Genomic DNA, 20,807 nt, shown 5'->3' with positions numbered 1-20,807 from the left:
GTAAAAATTATGTACATGGTATAAATTGTTGGAAACATCTTTTTATAGAACAAAGCTTCCTACCCCAGCATTAAGATGGTAGCCAGACAGTGTAAAGTCTTCCTCCAGAATTCGGGCCAAACATGGTGTAGTTGGTGACACACGGTAGGACTCTTTAATGCAGGCCTTAGTATAAGCAGCAGATGCCATTTCATTAGTAGTTATAATTTCCTCGCATCCATGAAACTCCTGCGCGATTCGGGTTTGTTTATCGGGATGTTGACTCAAATTATTCAATAGAAATGATAATGTATTGGAAAACTACAATAAGAAATAAAATGTAATGTTATGTAACGTTGACTAAAAATAACTAGTTTGTACCGTTTCGATAGCAGCGTGAATCAAATCAATAATACCAGCAATTTTATCTTTAATGTCCAATCCTTCAGTTTGTAAAATGCTGAAAAAGATACTTCGCATATCGTCATCATTGCAAACTTTCTGTTCTTCCGCCAAGGCTTCGTAAACAATTTCAGCGATCGTACTGAAATAGAATATCAAAATTATTTTTCTTGTTTTTCATTATTCAGATGCAAATTAAATGTTGTTACTCATAGATAATCTCTTCGCAGCGCACGTAGTCTTTATACAGATCTGTCGGGAAATATTTCCACAGCTTTAGTCCGTAGTAGCTTTTACTGATGAACACAAAGCTAGACTTGACAGCTTCCGCCAATTTGGCGAATTTCTCATTCTTCAACTTATCTCCACTCATATAACCCATACGACGCCCCAAAACCAAGCAGCAGATTACTGAAAAATTGATAGTTTGTTAAATTTTAAAATAAAGTGTCCCGTTATTACAGTATCCCAGCTTTTTTGCTTCGACTTAAATTTTAAAATTAAGTTACAAAATTGCTAACAAAATCGATGATGCAAATCTATATTGTGCAGTCAAGAATACCTAATTAACTTCTTAGTTATTCTGATCAGCTTTCAGTGATGATAGTAAAATGTAACAAATTAACAACAGAGTACAATCAACTCCAACGACGAGTAATTTCTGGATTTGAATTTATGTCTAGTGTTTCATTGGAACATAGCCTAGAAGATTAAAATGAAAAAAAAAACTTACTTTCGAGACCCACTGTGTTCGCCACGTCCTGAAAGTCTTTCACGCATTGATTCTCATCTCGTTTCCGGCGGATCAATTCAACGAACTCGTCGCAGATTTGATTCAAGGTTGGTACAAAGGCTTGTAGAACCTTCCTCGAGGTAATGCTCGTAGTTAACTTTACTCGCATTTCGTGCCATTGCTCACCTTGCCTGAAAAACAAACTTTATTGTGAGGAATTACTGCCACAGAAAAACAAATTTCCTTACGTGTTTACTATTCCGGTGCTAGCAAATCGGTCCGGCCGACTGCGTCTGTAATACTCAACGATTTCCGTTGGCGGTCGGTACGGATATTTGCTAGGATACCGCAGAACCTTTTCAATATCAGTACGGTCGAACAAATTGACAATTGGAACACTGTCAACCTCCAACACAATGTTTCCGTAGCGTCTGTGCAAATCCACGAAAGCATCGTGCATTTTGCTAAGCTTATACCGCCCCGTATAGTAAACCCACTTTGTGCCGACCAGCGGCAATCGTGTGGGACCCGGTATATCCCACACAGTATACTTTTTGCTGCATTGCTCTGCTTGACCACCAGTGACGGTTGCTTGCGATGTTGCAGCGCACTTGTCGCTCAGGTGTACTAGTTGCAGTAGGAAGCTTTTGATCGACTCCAGCATTTTGCGGGGCTTTGGGCTGTACGCCATCAGCATAAATACTGTGACGAACGTGTAGAACAGTATGATGGTAACCGACATCGTTTGGTCCGGTGGGAGAAAAATATCTGTAATACAGAGAAAGAAAGCATGTTCAGTCTTCAGTTCGGTATTTGTGTTGCGTTGGTTGCAGAACTGTTGGCGCTAAACGTAATGGAGCTGCTTGGTTATTTGTGCGAAACATTACTATACGAACCTAACGGTCAACGATTGAAATGCGAAAGTCGTGAAATTATAAAACTATCGTACAAAACTACCTGAACATTTGCTGCAAAAATGGTATTGTACGTGTAAAATATATATGGTGTCGACACCAAATTGTCTGATTTACGAAATATTACATAAAATGAATAGAAAGAAACAGTATTCTGATCAATAGCTATTGCTTTATACGTGTATCATAAAGATTGATACTTTGTTCAGTTCTAATATTATAATTGTTGTATAAAACACTAGACAAAGTATAGTAAATTAAAACAATTCCAGATTCTAGACTCTTAACCATAATCGTCTAAAAAGTAAACATTGAAAAATTGGATTCTTAGTCGCAGGCATACACTTAAATTCAAATTTAAGAACAATTGATTAAATCTAACCAATTTAAACTGATATTTGCATAATCTCGTTTAAGGATTACTAAAAAAATAATAACATCAAACCTTCAATAACTAAACAAAGGAGAAGAAACCAGTGTATATTTTCCAGATTAATAAAAGTTCAATACAAAAAAGTTGTACAGTACTTAAAGTTTAGTTTAAACCAAAACAACTTTTAAAATTTTTTGATCCAAGCACATAAAGTAAGTTTTCTGGCAGAGATGAATCAACTTGAAAATAATGGAGTGCTACAGGATCACCTTAGAAAGCCATAAACGTGTAACTCGACCTTCATTTGAATTTTGTTTTACCTGCATGTCAGTGTAGTACTGCGCTGGAAGTTGTTTTCCAAATATCAGGGCTTCTAACAGCCCTCTGTCGAAGAACTTTTAATCTTTAATCGAAAAATGCCGGACATCGGCATAGTAGGTGTTCCGAGTCTTTTTTTCTGTGCAACAGAATCGACATATATCACCTTAGCGATAGCGGTTTGGACAATGTCCTGTTATAAGATCAGTATAAATGTTTAGATCTTTCTTAGAAAGCTCTTAGATTTTGCGAACTATTGAAATGTTTGGAGAGATAAACTGTTTCAACTTCCTAGCAATGAAAGTGTTATTCCAATTTAATTCCACTTTCGTACATTTCCATACTAAAGCTCAGTAAAAAAGCAATATAACTTAACATGACTTGATTTGGTGTAGTGGTCGGAGCCACCATTGATCCCAACGATAATCACAACATGACAATAGTCAGAAAAGTTTCGAACAGTTCAGTGACATCCTTTCTGCATGCGTCCAATGCATGGTAAAAAATTGTATCTTTAAGTTCTTTGTCCCTTACATCCAAAATTAGGGTTGGTACATGGACACTATGGAATAAAACGATCAATTTGGAGCCCCGAAAGCACCGAAAGCTGATGTTCCGGAGTGTGTAATTTGGTGTATTTCTATTTTAATCTTATCTACTACCTATGACAGCAAAATCCCACAGCAATTTGGAGTATCTCCATCAAAAGTGGTAGCAAATTTCCTAATACATTGTTTAGTTGATTGATGTCTCAATCTAATTCGGTTCTTTTGAAGCAAGTTGAATTAAAATGGAACAAAATTTAAAGTAAATGGAGCCAAAAGTCTAATTCCAAGCACCCCAATTTTCGGCGTTGGAACTTAAAGGTTAAGCACAATAGTCGCCTGTGACCTGTAGCAGAAATCAGAAAGCATAGATGGTGTAGGATAGTTGATCGAGACTAACGGGATAATTACTTCAACTTTGCACGAATTAGGTAATTTAGAGATGTAAACTTGTTGAATTGTAAAAATCTGCTTATCATTAAAAAATGCAGCATTATTGCACTTTATTTTTTCGCCCCTTCAAATTTCGAAAATTTTTGAAGGGGGGGTGACATAAACTTTTTTTCAAATTTGTAAAAGCCAATATTGTGCTATGGGTTTCTGAGTCATTTGTTGAAAAATGACTGCCTTTGGGGCACCATGCACTTTAAAATAAATTAAATTCGACAGGCAGTAAAAAAACGCCATCCAAATGTATTTTCTTAGTCGAAGTGCTAAGGGCACGATCAAATTTGCTTAGATCATAGCAGCGTGGAAACATATTACCTTATAAAGAGTTTTGCCAAAGAAAGTGACCTTCTAGCTATTATAGTTGTGGAGATAAGAAACAATTTTTGTGGAAACTCCACGATAATCAACACAGTTCTTTTCACAGTGTTTTAACACATTTGACATGTTTGAAAATGATTTTCAAACTACGGTTTTGATAAATCAAAAGCGTGACAAAATCGGGTAAAAAACGTGACAAAATCGGGTTACCACTGTATTCGCAACATGATAACATGGTAGGATTATTGAAGTCTTTTGACGTAGAACTACGTCTTACGGCAGGTTGTCAATCCAAAATTTGGAGTTAAGCCAGCGTCACGAAAGAATGAAAGATTTTGAATGCTTATAACTCTCCCAATTTAAAACGGATTTTGATCATAAATGATGCAGCAATTGTATGGCTTTCTTGAAAAGATTGTTTGCCAATCAGTAAATAGTGAAAATTAATGAAAACTTTCAAGCTAAAATTTTCCATGCATTTTCCGTATGATAATCTTGCTTTCCAGGCACGGACGACCATTACACACACCAAGCTTGTAGCTGCTGCTGCTTCAAGACAAAGAAGCAAAATAAACTTGCGTATTTTTTGCTTACCACAAAGCACAGTAAAGCCTAGGTGCTGCATTCCGGTTTGGAATTTTGGCCTTCTGTTTTTATACGACAGACTTCGCAGCCTGTAAAAGTACGGGACAATTGCAGAACTAGTGCTACAAATTCTTTGACTCTTACAGCCTCTTTCAGTCGAGATTCGAATATGTGACGTCTAGCTTATTAGACCAGTGTAGGGTTGCCAAGTGGCCGGTTTTTGGCCGGCCCGACCGGTTTTTGGCCGGCCCGACCGGTTTTTCACCTGCAAAGCCGGTGGCCGGTCAATCTTGCAAAAAGACCGGTTTTCCGACATAGGAAGCCGGATTAGTACTTTTTTTTCCTGATTTGTTAAATTTTCTGATAAATTTATTAAATGATCCTGAGCAATGGATCATTGAAGATAGCCAGTTTTGCAGTGACAATACTTTGCTTCTTTTTAAATATTAAATTGTCCACCAGCACCAGAAGCAACTAATTGTCTTTTGGTATCTTCAATAATCCATGCAATGTTCGTTGTGGTTTCGATTCCGACGACTACCTAAATAATCATTAACGCACATTACACATTCCAGACAAATCCTCTAGTAACATGTTGCCACGACCCCCCCCCCGCGGTTTCTTAAGGCAGGGCCAACCGGCCGGTTTTTGAAATTTTCGGACTTGGCAACCCTAGACCAGTGCCGTACCTCGAGGCCAACTGAGAAGCTCAGATTTTTTGTTTTTTTTTTTGTGATGTTTTGTCTTTGACAGACAGGGCTGAGACCATAGTTGATCCAACTTTTTGCTTTTCCCAGGCGTATGAAACTGAAGGGTAAAGAAGTAGCTAACATCTTTTTACGCTTCCTACACGTCCGACACAAAAAGAAAAAGAGCAAAAAAGTAACTTTGTTCGGGAGCTTACCAATACAGATTCATCCGAGGCTGAAGTTAGAGCGGGCTACTCACAAATACATTTTGTCCGAGGCAAAGTTTGTTGTGGGCTAGATGAGATGTTGGCTACACGAAAAATGTATGGGAATGACATTTGTGACAGTGGGGTGGCTTTTCCTAATGCTGCACTGTGGTCCAGAAAGCCAAATTAGGTGGAAAAAATTGTTTACTTAGTAGTCGTTGGTTTTAGACTATTTACGTGTTAGCAATAAAATCTTGATTTGGGATGCCGCTTTTTTTGGCATGAGCTATTTTAGGGTGACCCTTAAATTAACCAAAATCCAGAAATTATCTTCAAAACAAAACAAGATAGAGCGATATTTACTTCAGCAATTTTTATAGCTTGAAGTATTTTGAGTAATATTGCAGAAGACAAAATCCCTCTATCTCGAACCGTTTCCATATTAGGGCGATTTTCTTAAGTCAAGTTAGGGTGACCCCGCTATTTTGCGATTTTTCTCCATAACTTTTTTATTTTGCATTTCTTGTAAAACACTTCTTCGGATAACTTTTGAGGCTCAATAAGACGCAACTTTTGGTGAAAAAAGAAATTAGCTATCTACTTTACTTCTACACTTATATTAAATTTTGTGATAAAAACAGGCCGTTTTCAAATATTAGTATCTTAGAAAGATGCAAGCAGAATTAAAATCGGTTAATTGCGTTTGAAAGATCGTGATTTTTTGTGCATAATATAAAAAATTGGAGAGTAGATTTTTGTCTATCTCAAATATGTAAAAGTGGCGGCCATTATCTTGCATTGAGGGGCGAGCCAACCACAGGCTAAAAACCTCTCAAATATAGAATAATAATAATAATAATATCTTGCATTTGGACCGTTACGCTTACGCTCGTCATTGCAACCCAGCAGTTTATACCTATCATCGCCCGCAATGGCCCGCATACTTACCCGCGTGTGTGAGCGAGGGTGTAAAATGTAGAAGAAAAGAAGCAAAGTAAAATCCGTATCCATACATCCTAGTGTGCCGTTTGTGGTCGCGACCTATGGACAGCTCGTGAACTTTGGATTCGCACCAGAAAGTTGCAGAAAGAGGCTGTGCACTCGCGAGTATGTAGGTAGCAAAATGTACTGCAAAATGTACAGTACCAGCAGTTGTTTGTCGTAGGCTTGCGTCAGTGGAGTAAGCTTTGGATGCTATGCTTTTCACACTCGCTCGCCTGAGATTTTCAACCTTATCGAAAACAGATGTACAAGTTGCTGAAAGACAAAAGGATGGTGACCTCTAATGAAAAGGGAGGTGCGAATCACGAAAATCCCCGTCGCGGGTAGAAAACTATTTAAACTTCTCATTCGGTAGTTCCACTCCATGATACTATGAAACACATATGATTTCATTACTTTGTCTACCATTCCCTCTGTTTATTGGAAAGTCTATCGTTTTTAATGTCTAATCTCATTATAAAGTTCAAGTCAATAAACATGAGGTTAAGTTTATACATTCTCTTTTAGATTTGAACCACTCACTTATAACGGTCTAAATTCTAAATACGGGATAATTACAGCCACTTTTACTTATTTGTACTTCCCCCTCCCCTTTTTAGCGACCGTCCTGCTTTTGTCAACCCCCCGTGCTGATTTACTTATGTCAAGAAGCATGTACACCAAGAATCAAGAACAGTCTCAAAGCCTTCCGAAGTTATGGCGCAACTTGTTTACTTTTATATATTTAAATATGTTAAAACCCTACATATTCAAAGTTGATTTATTTGAGATAGACAAAAATTCACTCTCAAATTTTTTGATATGCACAAAAAATCACGATCTTTCAAACGCAATCAACCGATTTTAATTCTGCTTGCATCTTTCTAAGATACTAACAGTTGAAAATGGTCTATTTTGTCACAAAATTTATTATAAGTGTAGAATTAAAGTAGATAGCCAATTTCTTTTTCGACCAAAAGTTGCGTCTTATTGAGCCTCAAAAGTTATCTGAAGAAGTGTTTTGCGAGAAATGCAAAATAAAAAAGTTATGCAGAAACATCGCAAAATAGCAGGGTCACCCTAACTTGACTCAGGAAAATCGCCCTAATATGGAAACGGTTTGAGATAGAGAGATTTCGTCTTCTGCAATATTACTCAAAATAATTCAAGCTTCAAAATTGCTGAAATGAATAACGCTCTATCTTGTTTCGCTTTGAAGATAATTTCTGCATCTTGGTTAATTTAAGGGTCACCCTAAAATAGCTCATGCCAAAAAAGCGGCATCCTAAATCAAGATTTTGTTGCTAACACGTAAATAGACTGAAATCAACGACTACTGAGTAAACAATTTTTTCCACCTAATTTGGCTTTCTGGACCATAGTGGCGCTGCCAACTATGGACTATTATGGGCTATCTTATTAGTGCCTCTTATTGTAACAATAACATATTATTTTTATTTTATTTTGTATTGTTCAATAATTCATCTGACGCTGTTGTCTACATGAATAAAACACTACTAACTAACTTAATTAAAGGCTCTTGAGAGCAGCAGTTATTCTTTGAATTTATACTACATGAAACATGGAAATCAAAATAATTGTATACACTGTTAAACAAACAACACATAACACGAATGGGTTCATTTCATTCTGGCCATATTCAATGCGTCTAATGTCCAGTCGAAGAAACTTTCTGTTTCGAAGAAAACTTAGGATGGCACTAATGTAGATTTGAACCAGGATCGCTGGGCAATCTAATTCGCTGACTAAAACCTTCCTAATGAAGAGGACCCTTTTTATCCTTGCTGGGGACCTTGGATCACTGTGACCAGTTCTTTGATCTATTGTGGTGTGTCTTCTTTTACTGTATGTCTTTACTTATGAACAGCTACTATGTCGTTTAGTAATTGTTATTTTAATTGAAGGCATCATCCCAACATGGTAATATGTTGAGAATAAATTGTACTACTTTTTGAGGAGAACTAGCACATATTTCCGAAGGCTCCAACAGTCCTTTGTTACGAAATTTGCGCCTTTTATTGAATAATGCCGTGCATTCGCACAGTACATGATGAGCACTTTCACAATCTAGATTGCAAAATGACATCTTTCATTTATTATTATTATTATTTATTTATTATTATTTATTATTCGATTATATCCATCCGACCTGTTTTGGTCTTAATGGATTGGATGGGGAAAAGCCAAATGGAGGCCATCCTCTTGGAGGCATAAAAACCCCACCATTTTTTACAGTTTATACATTGATACTGCTAATTAGTCAACATTTCATGGTCAATCACTTAATTCTAATTAAACTAAATACAATAATTACAGTCACATTATATAATACTACAATTAACAATTTTTTGATAAAATTTGTTTGAGGATTCACCAAATTCATATAAATGTTCCACCGAAGAAAACGTACGAATGCAAGCAGTGATAGGTTCATTGAATCCAAATGCTGTACGATGCGATTCAGGTTGTAGTAAACCAACGGAACGAAGAGAACGCTGAGGAGCACGAAAACTAAGCAATGAAAGAATATTCGGCGAGTCGATTTCTCCGTTCAACACCTTGGTGACAAGTACAGCTTGCTGAATTTTTCTGCGTCTTTCTAAAGTATCTAGACCAATAAGGCGACATCGTTCGGGATACGAAGGAAGATTCATGGGATCAGACCAGACACGCGTTTTCCAATATTGGTCTAACCATAGGAAAGCTTAATTTCCTATTACCTTCATTTGCTTGGATAATGATCAGTAACCACTCTGCTAATAGGACTCAAAAGAGAGGAAAGAGGACCCTTTCAATTTTCCGTCTTCTTTCCAAAGTGTCCATATGCAACAAACGTCAACGGTCTTGATACGGAGGCAGATTGTATGTGTTTCTCCATGAAAGATATTTAAGAGCGTATTGAACAAATTTGCGCTGGATGGCTTCCAATCTGGACAACCAAATACCTGTATAAGGGCTCCACACTACAACTGCGTATACAATTACGAATCGCATAAGGGAGTAATGAAGATCACGCAGGCAATATAGATCTCGAAATTCCTTGGTGACTCGAAAGATAAATCACAAGTTTTTATTGGCCTTCGCTATTATGTACGAGTGATGCTCACGGAACGAGAGCTTCTTATCCAGGTGTACGCCAAGGTCTTTGATAACTGAGACTCTATCCAGTGACTCGTCATCGAAAGTGTAGCTCCATTAAATTGGGTGTTTTTTGCGGTTGAAAGAGATGTCCGAGCATTTGCGTTTGCACCAGTCGACGAAGTTGTTGAGAAGCCTTTGAAGCTCGCGACAATGTTTAATAGATTTTACAATGAGGAAGATCTTCAAATTATCCGCATACAGAAGTCTGCATCCTCGAGGTAGCACAGCGCATACATCATTGAAGAATAGTGAAAACAGCAAAGGCCCAAGATTACTACCTTGGACACCAGATCGATTAGAAAATTGATTCGAACCTCAGCCAGTCTACAAAGGTACCGCACCCATCCGTTTTACTTTGGCCAGAAACAAATCATGGTCCACACGGTCAAAGGCCGTGTTCAGGTCTGTGTAAATATAAATAGTATCCATTTGAGTGCCGTTTTCCATGTTCTTTTGTTCTTTGTTATGTTGAGGACTTAAGTTTTCTCCTAGAACTTTGTTAATAGCTGGATGCATGAGGCAGATTTCTATACTGAAATACTCCGATTTTGGCACTGGTAAACATATTCGTTTTTGATATCACAACATAGCTCACCTACCAAAAATACAATACAATTTATTAAGCAAGATAGTATTATTATAATGCTGTTTGTTTTTTCTCACTTTGCGCTATTTTACGCTACACGTATATCAATATTGTGTAAAAAGTTTTCTTGAATATTCGTGGTATCTTCTTGAAAACCAGCCTAACGTAGTTCTACGCCAATTACACGGTCATATCTGGTACACAACCTTTCTGATTTGATTTTCACTACTATTTATGTTCAAAACTTTATGAAAACGTTGAAAGTGGCCTAATTTTATTGTAATTGTAACGGTTGAACGAAGAAAAAAGAAGGAGAAAGTTTCATAATTCGCTTGTCGAGCTCTCGAGTATTCAAATTTAATGAATATTAATCTATTGTATTAATGATCTTTAACGCAAGCAGAAAATGACTAGTAGGGGGATTGCCGTCAGACTATATAAACACAAAACATTTCGGATCCATTTGGTACAAATTGACAATAGTTCTATACTTTAACAGCTCATCATGACGTGATCGGAATTAGATACACCTGTGATCGGAATTAAAATCTCCCCTTAAAATTGATGATCGGAATTAGGTGCACTGATACATCATACTTTGATGCATTTTTGTCACTTTCGGTAAATAATTTTGGCATTTTAATATTTGTCCATGAAACATAATTGAAAATACTTGCTAAAGCCACATAGCATGTAAATAAATGTTAAAGCTTTATTTTTCAGTGAGGACTCAAAGATGAATCATACCTTAGATGATCGGAATTAGGTGCTTTCACGGTAGTTTTGAAATCAAAAATGGTCGAATACCGTCAAACGGGGTAACTTGCAACAGCGGGGTAACATGCAACAACACTATATCGATCCAATTTACTGTACTTCTGATCTGTTACTTCAATTTTTAATCTATATCAATCACTGAATCTTGTTGTTAACAGTTCAAAGAAGCCATAGATACTGTTATGTTGATTTTCTGCTGTTTTGGTGATTTTTAAAAAATTCCACAAGATGGTGTCAAATTCATCGTCAATTTTTCGTCAGTAAAACGTTTGTGTCGCCCACAGGCACTTCAAATAAAAGAAGCCTAACATACATTTTTTATAGAAAAATGAACAATAAGGAAACAAAATAATCGATTGATGATGACTAGTTTTGTTTATCTTACTTGTTACCACATTATTCGTAAAACAAGTACATAAACGGGGTAACATGCAACCACTAGAAGATATAAAAAGCTGTGTTCCGTTAGCTTCAAGAGGCAAGTTATCATTTAATTTTGCATCAAACAATACTAAAGCACACCTGTAGAGTGTAAGATACTTTCGGTAAGTCAGAAATGTGCCAGTTTTTCTCTGGCTATACTGAAAACGGCCATAGAAGAGGCCGAAAAGAAAATAACCTCACCAAGAGAATCGACCAGCAATATGACTGTGTCTAATTACGATCACTCGTAACGTAATGAACATTCATATATTACATAACCAAGATATCGATGATTTTTAACTCTCCCGCTCCACTTCATGACGCGATTTTGCATAGTGGATATACGACGTGTAATGCGTTATTGCACAACTCCCGCTTCCCTAAGTGCGTTACGTAATATTTGAATGAACCGTAAAGAAGGCAGCTCTAAAGGATCCAGACAAGGAATATCAACTGCATGAATAATATAAAAAGTTATTTCTGTAATTTTCGTTACGGGGCTCATAAATTTTTTTCACCAACGTGACATAGGACATTTATACGTATATTCATAGCAAAAGCATTAAAAATCGCAAGTCGGATTATCATTTGCATATTCAAGTCAAAAGAAACTCATACAAATCTTTAAATTCGTTCAATTTCCAAAAAAAATATTGCTTGTTGCAAGTTACCCCGTTTAAGGGGTTACCAGTAACAAATTAGTTAAAAAATTCTACAACAGCCAATATTGATCGCATATTTTTTCTCAATATGTGAAATTGTTCTATGCTAGACCTAATAACTTTGTATTAATTAAATGTCCTCAAATGTACTACAGATAAGTTTTCACTTGCACTCATAGTTGAGAACTGTTGCAAGTTACCCCGTTTGACGGTATCGATTGTTTAATAGTTCCATGTAAATAGCCTACTATAATGCGGAACAAAATGGTCATTCTGTTCATTGGCGGAACTTTAGGAAAGATTTAGCCCCCCCCCCCCCCCTAGAAAATTTGACTTGACCGACCAATAAAACGGTCAAAAAAAATCCGGGGCTATGGCCCCCTCTAAAAAGGAGCGCTTGTTCCGCCAATGATTCTGTTCCAAACCAAAAACTCAACTCAAAAGGGCAAGTTATTTGAAATTTTTATTGTTTGCATAATACCAGTAGTACATCTATGCAAAATGATACGATTTATGCAAAAATCTCAATAGACCACTACATATGATTCGGAACGGCTCAATTATCGCCTGTTTCTCAGTGATGGCCAAACCGATTTATGCCCTATAAATCTCATTTGAACAGTAATATAGCCGCATAGATCACTATTGAATTGTTTTTTGATTGGACATTTAATTTGAAAGTTTGCGAAATTTATTGAAGAAAATTTCTCTGATAAGAATCAAATAGAATGGCATTATAAAAAAATATGCATTGTTCAATATTGTCGAAAACTAAACCTATATCAAGCTATGTATATATGTCAAGGATTACTATTTCCTCTAACAACTTACTTTTACTTGTACTTACTAAAACCAAGAACAACTTTTACTAACTGGTACTAACAACTAGGACAAGTAATTCAGCAATTTCATAACAAAAGTATCTATCAAAATTTAAGTGCTCCGATTTTGTTCAAATTTTGTAAACATATTCATTTTTAGAAAATTTTAGCTCCGCGCTTTTTCATTTGGTGTTTGGGGTGCCTGTTTCTGATCAAGGGAAAGCCCAAAAATCGGTTTACCAAACTTTTTTTCTAATCATAACTTTTGAACGAATGAACTGATTTACATGATTTTGGTATCAAATGAAAGAAGTAAAGAAGGAATATTGTGTAATTAGCATGAAATAAAAATTATTCATTGACTTTCAGATTAGCTGCTATCATGATGGTAATGCAACAATTAACACCTTCGAAACCGAACCGTAGATTTTAACATTTCACGATTGTTCTAGTTTACTTTTTAACAGATAACTATTTAAATAAGTAAGCCACGAAACAGTATTAGAAGTTTTTGTTCTTGTTTTATAATATGTATTTGCAATCCTTCATAAGGGACGAGTTATTAGCGGAATTTGGTCAATTTTACGATTGAATAAAATTCGATTCGGGAATGCTACCGAGATATTCGGGTACGCTATGAGAAATTCAAAAACTTTTTGGAATAAAACAACAACCGTGATATGTTACTCCACTGTAATTAACAATAGCAATTATTCTGTTTATATAATGTGATTTGCTCGCTAGATAAAATAAACCGTCACATGGTTCGGTAGTTAAGCTCATCTTACCGCCGTAAACATTATCTTTATCGTTAGCACTCTGTTTCACAAAAGTATTATTCCATGTCGCTGTACACCACGAAACGCGAAATTTCATTATCACACCGTTTTTATTTTTTATACAATATCACCTAATCACATGATGCAAAAAAATTGCACTGTAAACTGGTCGCTTTCATCACACAGCAGATACCTGACACTCGCTGCAGTAACATGTCTCAACGAGAGCAATAGAATCCAAACAATAGATCATTGCGCAAACCTGTCCGAACGTGTTCGAAATTAGCATCGTGCATCAACCGAGCAGATTCACACATCTCAATCACTTTTTTTCTCCTTTCTAGGCATAGGTACGGAATTCGCATACAAATTGCTACTCACCAGCTATGGGAAAATTGCTCTACCAAAGACAAACTATTTCTTATTTCTTTTTTTCTGTTGCTTGCACTATACGACGACGTACTTGCACTTTCGTTTCGGTAAGGCTCTCTCTCGCGTGCGCGAGATTACTCAAGAAGTCAGCTGAACGCGGCAGCGTGCGGAACAAAATAACATCCAACACAGAGCACTGGCACCAGCGCAACCCTAGCGCATGCCGTTCGACGCGGTAATAAAAAGCAAACACACTCTCTTCGCGCACCGCTGTTCACTGTCATGGTCAATGTTCCGGTCGTTGGTCCAGTTACGGGGCAGCCTCTTTCATTGATTTGTTTTGGCTTGTATGGAACACACGCGTATGGGAATTTTTGATGATCACCAACTTCTACCGCCTGCCGCAGTACGATTAACTTGATACCGATCGGGACGATAACCAATTCAGTGTGCAGTCTCAGAAACCGTTCATAAACTTTTTATACTTACCCATGTTTTAGTTTTAGTTACTCAGAAATCGATTACGGAAGTGATGCCCTTTCACTCACTTATCACCATTGAAGAACCGAATTTCAAGTGCTTTGGTCATGCGCGGTTTCTAACGATTGAATGCCGGTGCTTTATCGCGCTCAATGTTGCTCCAGAATATCGCCTGTGTGTCAACAGATAAGAAAACCCCGCGCGTAGAACCGTTTTTACCGTTTCGGGTGGTACGTGCCTGTTGCCTAACATGCGTATGTCTTCGGCTTTGCACTTTGCTACTCTTGTTTGTTCGCGGTCGCGGTCGCAGTCGTGTTACAAGATGGCACAAACGGGAAGGTGACTTAAGCCGGCTGAACTTCACTGTTTCACCTTCGCGACATGTTCGTCCAGCATCGTTATTATCACCGTCGTTGTCGTCGTCGTCGTCGTCGTCGTCGTCGTCGGATGCAATCGCGATGCTGTATCAACTAATACACACACATGACACAGCAGAAGCTATTTAGAGTACTTATCAGTCTAGTGATTTAGCGTTTTCCGGTAGAGCTAATCGCGGATGGCTATCCAGTAACTAATTGTACATGATAATGCTCGACACTAAGGCATTTAGTGTGGCCAGTTACATACTGCATAAACGGAAATCGTGTCAAAAGTCGTAAATTCACAAAATTATCTTAGTTTCCAAGATCACATAAAGAGTTAGTCACGCAAAGATATACGAAAATGTCCGTTTATACGTTTTGTAATTAACGTTCAAAATTTGTTTCTATGTTGAACATTTTAGACCAGCTTTTACATTTTGTAACTAGCTGACCCGACAAACTTCGCATTGCCATAAATTAAACTGTATTGTACATAAATCGTGAATCTCGGATGACCTTGGTCACAAGCTCGAGTTTTGCAAGTTTCTTAGCAGTTCATGGGTGTTTTAATATACAAATTTTCCTCACAGTAAAGTAGAAAACAACTCCCGCATTGCTTAGCCTGATAAAATAAAGCGGATAGCATTTAAATATTCGCCATCATTACAAACCATTACCGAATTCCGAATACCATTTTGCAGAACATCAATTCTTGGTTGACCATAACGCGGAAAATAAAGTTTCGCAGAATACCATTTCGCGAAAAACCTTACGCGGATGTACCATTTAATGGAAAATCTTTTCGTAGAAAGTACCATTTCGCAGGGGTGACCCAACTGAAGGAAATTAATAGAGGTCAGTAGATGTAATAAAGCATACATGACTTGCATCCCGTCGCCAATGTTGAAAATCGAGCAAGAAGCAAACGATACCCACTCACACGGGAGCGAATACACCACTAACGCAAACGTACGATAAACTGTGCATACATTCTGCTACCTACAAACTCGCGAACGCACAGCCTCGTTGCGTTTTTCTGCACAGCTCACTCACGAGGCCATCAACTCATGAGCAGCCAATAGCCCGTGAGTCACACTAGGTTATATGGATGCAGATTTTGAATTGATTTTTCTTTTCTTTTGAATCATCTTACGTCCTCCCTACACACGCCTTGAGCCGTTCGAGCCCTCGCGAGCAAACGGTATCAGCTGCTCGAGTTGCAATAACGAACGAGAGCGATGGCCGTGGCTGACAGCTTAATATCCCATCCCTGGCGCGAATGTCATTCAAATACATTTTTCTTGAAGCCGTTTGAGCCAGGCTTTCTAGCTCAATTTTATGTCAAATTTGACAGCAGCTGTAAAAATTACGCAATCATACGGTTGTATACTCGACTAAATTTGTTGCATGTGGGATGTACATAGTGAAAGACGTTCGTTTTTTCAGTTATCGACAATGGAAGATAGGAAAAATTCTGACTTATTTTTTACGATAAACGAAAGAGCGGAAACAACGCGCTGCATTCGTCATACTGCACAGCATCTAATACAAGCGGTATCCCGTTAGGGTTGTTGATATTATATCGATATTTGATATTATCGATTTTCCGTCCTTAAAATATTGATATATCAAGCCGATATTGAGCAGACCGATATTATCAATATTTTGATATTTGCGGCCGATATCGGTCACGATATTGTCCTTACCGTTTGTAATAAAACACGCTGCACAACTTTTTGGCAGCCTAAAATCGCAAGCAAAAGCGACTGTGGGTGAGTTACGAATACATCTTGCTTAGTTAGCAAATAAACTATTGGTTTACTTGACAAAATAAATGAAAATTGCACTCGCGACGATTTCGTCCGCGACGGTTACAATTCATCGCGTTCGAAAGGGTGGGAAATTTACAATATTTTTATATTTTATACGGACTTCCAATAACTGTACACAGTTGTACTTGCCAGTGAAAAGACTGTCAATCTTATTCTGTACTTCGAAGGATCTGTTTCATATCATTTAATTAACATTCATCGGAATAGAGAAATAGTATATTTGATGCTAATCCGCACGTCCCTTAAATCTAGTAAGGAAATGTCATTGCATGAGAGAAGACAAACATATTTCCTGTCCCCTTCACCATCAGCATCGCTGGTATAGCCAACATCAACCGCATTTCATTATTTGCGTTTATGTGACAGCTCGTGTCGTTCAATTTCGTTTCAGCGTTTTTATATTTTATGTACGATAAATATTTTAGATTTTACCATCAATAAGTTCATCATACCTGTTCCTCACGGCGAGTTTGAGAAGGTTTTTAAATCTTTTAGCTCTATAGACCCAGCCGTTGTTGAATTTCATACAAAGAAATGCGAACTTTTTATCCCGTTGTCTTGTCACAAACAGCAATTAAATTTTGTGTAGAAACCGTAAATAACGCAGTAACGTAACGCAAAGCGATTTTTTTTTGTGAATATCACAGTTTTGCTGATATTTTTCACCCGGTTTTTTACCTACCCGTCAGTCTGTCCGAGGGGATCAATGTGGTGCATGCCGAGTTTAATGTAATAAAAGATTAGGTGCTGCATGCAAAGTTAAATGTTACTATAGGTAAAAGTGCGATTTCACGCTAACGGAGTTTTGCAATATCGATATAACTATCGATATTCGGCCTAAATATCGATGGCAATATCGCGGAGGGTTCAAATATCGATATTGCTAATATCGATATTTTTTTTAGGATATCAACAACCCTATATCCCGTATAAACTTTGCTTCAAAACTTGTTGTCAATCTCTATTACCACTACTATTGGAGGCGGCTTCTGCTAACAGCTGTCGTGACAGGGATCTGCTTAATATACATGTAAAAGCACGTCGCAGTGCATGAAAAAATAAGAACGAGAGTCCGAAAGAGATGTACTAGTCGGTGTGTTTGTTGGAACGTGTGTGAAAATTACACCACACGAGTGCGTGCTTCGCAACACTGCCTGTAATGATTTACAGTTCTGCACGGAGACTAAAAAAAAACCAAAAGGCACATATAGAATATCACCGGATCCGCTACAGACCACCACATCGGCCAACTCTTAACAGAGATGACGCATAGACGCTGAAGTAAGCAGGTCAATGCTTGGGATTTAATGAGTAAAATTCAGCTATCAACACTTGGCAGTAAAATCTTCCATGTGATTGTGGAGAACGTGCTGCTCCAGCCACTAATTCTGGTACTTATTGCCTGGTGGTAAAATAGAACAAGGAGTATGGCGCAGACACCCCAAGTAACAATTTGGGTTTTATTACACTCTTTTGTTGGCATTTAGGACCAAATTTGCCATGAAAACCGCCATAAGAGTACAATAAAACTTTCATTGTTGCTTGGGGCATGAATTGTGAAATATTCCTTGTACATAAATATGCTAATATAGTGAAAGCAATACAGCGTGATTGGCTGCATTAGGCTGGATACTTGGCTAGAATGTCTATGCCTAAAATAAATGCCAAAACTATCTTGAGTAGAGAACCAAGAAATGCTCGACCACTCCGGGGAAGTTCCCGCATCCGGTGGATGAACGCTCCAAGAAAAATTCACGCTAAGCATCTGCTGTTCGAGGCGATTTCCGAACGGCTGCCTAGGCTTGACAATCGCCCCTATTCTGGATACTGATCGGATCTATTTCGATCAAAAATTTCACTTCGATTCAAATCAAACTCTACGCTGTAGCATACGTCGTACGGAATTCAGAATATGGTTTCTCATCGGAGCGAGTCTGATGGGAATGTAGAAACGAGGCGAATACTGAAGAACCTTGCTGTTCGGCGTAGCATCGATTATGGATACCATATTAGCAGCGCAGCGCATTACAGCGTCTGACCTAGGCTAGGGTAGGAATCAGGAAATTCAACGAATGTGGTGTCTCTAACGCTAATACCAAATTATTCTGCTACGAGCATTCAAGTAATTACGAATTGCAACTTTCGGCAGCGATCTAAGAAGAAGCAGCGAAATAAAGACGGCGATTGGAAAGCTGAATAACTTTTAGTGAAACTTTCAAGATTAGGCATCGCAAAGCTGAAGAAACTCTTTCGCAAAGTTATAGAAGATGCGAAAGATTCGTAACTAAGCGGTCCAGTTCCAGTCGACAGTTTGAAACAATTTTTCAATAAGCACTTTAATGGCGATGCAACAAAGGGGGCGAGACGAAAACTATACCCTAGGACTGCCTTATGATATTTCACTCCATGGTTTCACTGTAAAGAAGACTTAGTGAAGAGTCAGACGCCGACAAGAACCAGACTCACTAGCAATGAACTTTATAAGGTTTGTGAAGTAGAGAAATTTCTGCAAAATCGAATTAGAGGAGTTTTTACGCTTCTTCCAACAGAAGTGGATTTCGCTGTTGAAGCCATTTCGAACTAGATTGTAAAACCCAGAAGATCCTTCAGAAATGTTAGTAATGCAATGTGCCATTACATTATATCTTCGTCAATTTCCCGGCAGTGCAGCGTATTTTCGGATATTTTACTGTCTTCCAGAGTCCGTTCAAATGAGTTATAAAATTCTTCTGTCCAGGAGTTTGTCCGAGAACGGCCTTGCAGTACATTTCATTATCTTTAGCGACATAAGCCCTACTGTTTATTTTTTGGTATAAGATTGTGAAACTCGTGGCATTTTTGCCGCGCCTCTCGATGACAACTTCGGGTTCCGTTTCGAATTAATTTTAAATAAACAGCTTTCCATTTTTGATATTCTTTCACTTCTTTATTTCCTGTAAATAGTCAGGACCTCACGCATCGTCGAATTGACATATTTCAACCGATCAACCAGCTAACGACCGGAGAAGCTGAGATTTTTATTGCATGCAGCGTGCATGTAAACAACTGAACGTGCATTCTCGTTTGCTGGGCCATCTCATGTCACAAAGTTCCTTCTACTTAGCATATTAGCTAATAATCACCAGATCGATTAATGATTAATTAAGCTATGTTTCAGATGCATATAGGAAGCGAAAATAAGCCACAGTAACTACAAAGTATTATATGGGATGCATGACTGTCTACAGTATTTGTGAAAATTCTCAGCATCACAAAACTGAGAGCATTGAATAAATAATTGATGTAATGTTAGGTATATATTGCGCTCATACGCTCACGCATATCATTAAACTGCGTCTTATGCATTAGAGCAGCGTTATCTGTCCTACAAACTGATCTTAAAAAAGTCTTCCTGATATAGAATGAACATGAGCAGCTTTAGCAACTTTGTATTATTTATATTTAGCTTTAGCCGTGCGAAAACTTTACCTGTCCAGAAGGTTAATAAATGAATATTCTATCAATGAACTCAAATAATTTGTGTGCTATGCTGGGTGCTACATTCCGTTTTCAAAACAGGACCTTCTGTTCTTATATCAATTTTGCTTTATTCACCTACACAATTGTGTGGGCTCGTGCGTAAACAACCAAAATGATTTGAGATCTTCAATTTATTCAAAAATCCTTACACATTGACAAGAAAAAATTTTTACATCAAACTGAAGTGGCATTAGGGAAAACATATTTTATAATGTAAGTCTGATTGATCAAGAGCAACTACACTCAAGAGTAGATAGAGCCAATTTTACGACATTTCTGTCTTTTTCTACTGCAAAACGTGTAGTAAATCTGTATGCAAAAAACCTACTAGCCCTAATATGACGGCCACCTGCTGTTGGGCTCGTCGAGGTTGATTTTATTTATTACACTGCTTTATTAAATACAATAATTATTAATAAGCAGTTTCCAAGATTAACAACATCTTATTGTATCGCTTCCCACACAAAAGCATTAATTTACGTAGAAAATTGCCAGGAAACAAAAGTGAAACCGAAACAGGTTTGCGGCATCATTTATGA

The 20,807-nt window shown here is 37.6% G+C and overlaps 1 protein-coding gene across 3 annotated transcripts in view; it reads right to left on the bottom strand.

Moving 5' to 3' along the window:
* LOC128744391 (ecdysone 20-monooxygenase) overlaps positions 1 to 20,807 on the bottom strand; it is a 70,874-nt gene that overhangs the window by 636 nt on the left and 49,431 nt on the right. For 2 of the 3 annotated variants that reach the window (XM_053841372.1, XM_053841373.1), the window contains 5 exons: positions 1,363 to 1,882; positions 1,115 to 1,305; positions 591 to 792; positions 361 to 523; positions 64 to 300 (listed from right to left, as the gene is read on the bottom strand). In XM_053841372.1, coding sequence (XP_053697347.1) covers positions 64 to 300; positions 361 to 523; positions 591 to 792; positions 1,115 to 1,305; positions 1,363 to 1,856 — 1,287 coding nt within the window. In that variant the 5' untranslated portion in view covers positions 1,857 to 1,882. Of the gene's footprint in view, positions 1 to 63; positions 301 to 360; positions 524 to 590; positions 793 to 1,114; positions 1,306 to 1,362; positions 1,883 to 14,084; positions 14,104 to 20,807 lie in introns of those variants that run through there. The other variant, XM_053841374.1, reaches the window with a different exon arrangement.

The sequence above is a fragment of the Sabethes cyaneus genome, chromosome 3, assembly GCF_943734655.1.
Source record: "Sabethes cyaneus chromosome 3, idSabCyanKW18_F2, whole genome shotgun sequence".
Taxonomy (NCBI): domain Eukaryota; kingdom Metazoa; phylum Arthropoda; class Insecta; order Diptera; family Culicidae; genus Sabethes; species Sabethes cyaneus.
Note: the sequence above shows the minus strand (reverse complement) of the source record. Positions and strands in the feature narration are given on the sequence as shown.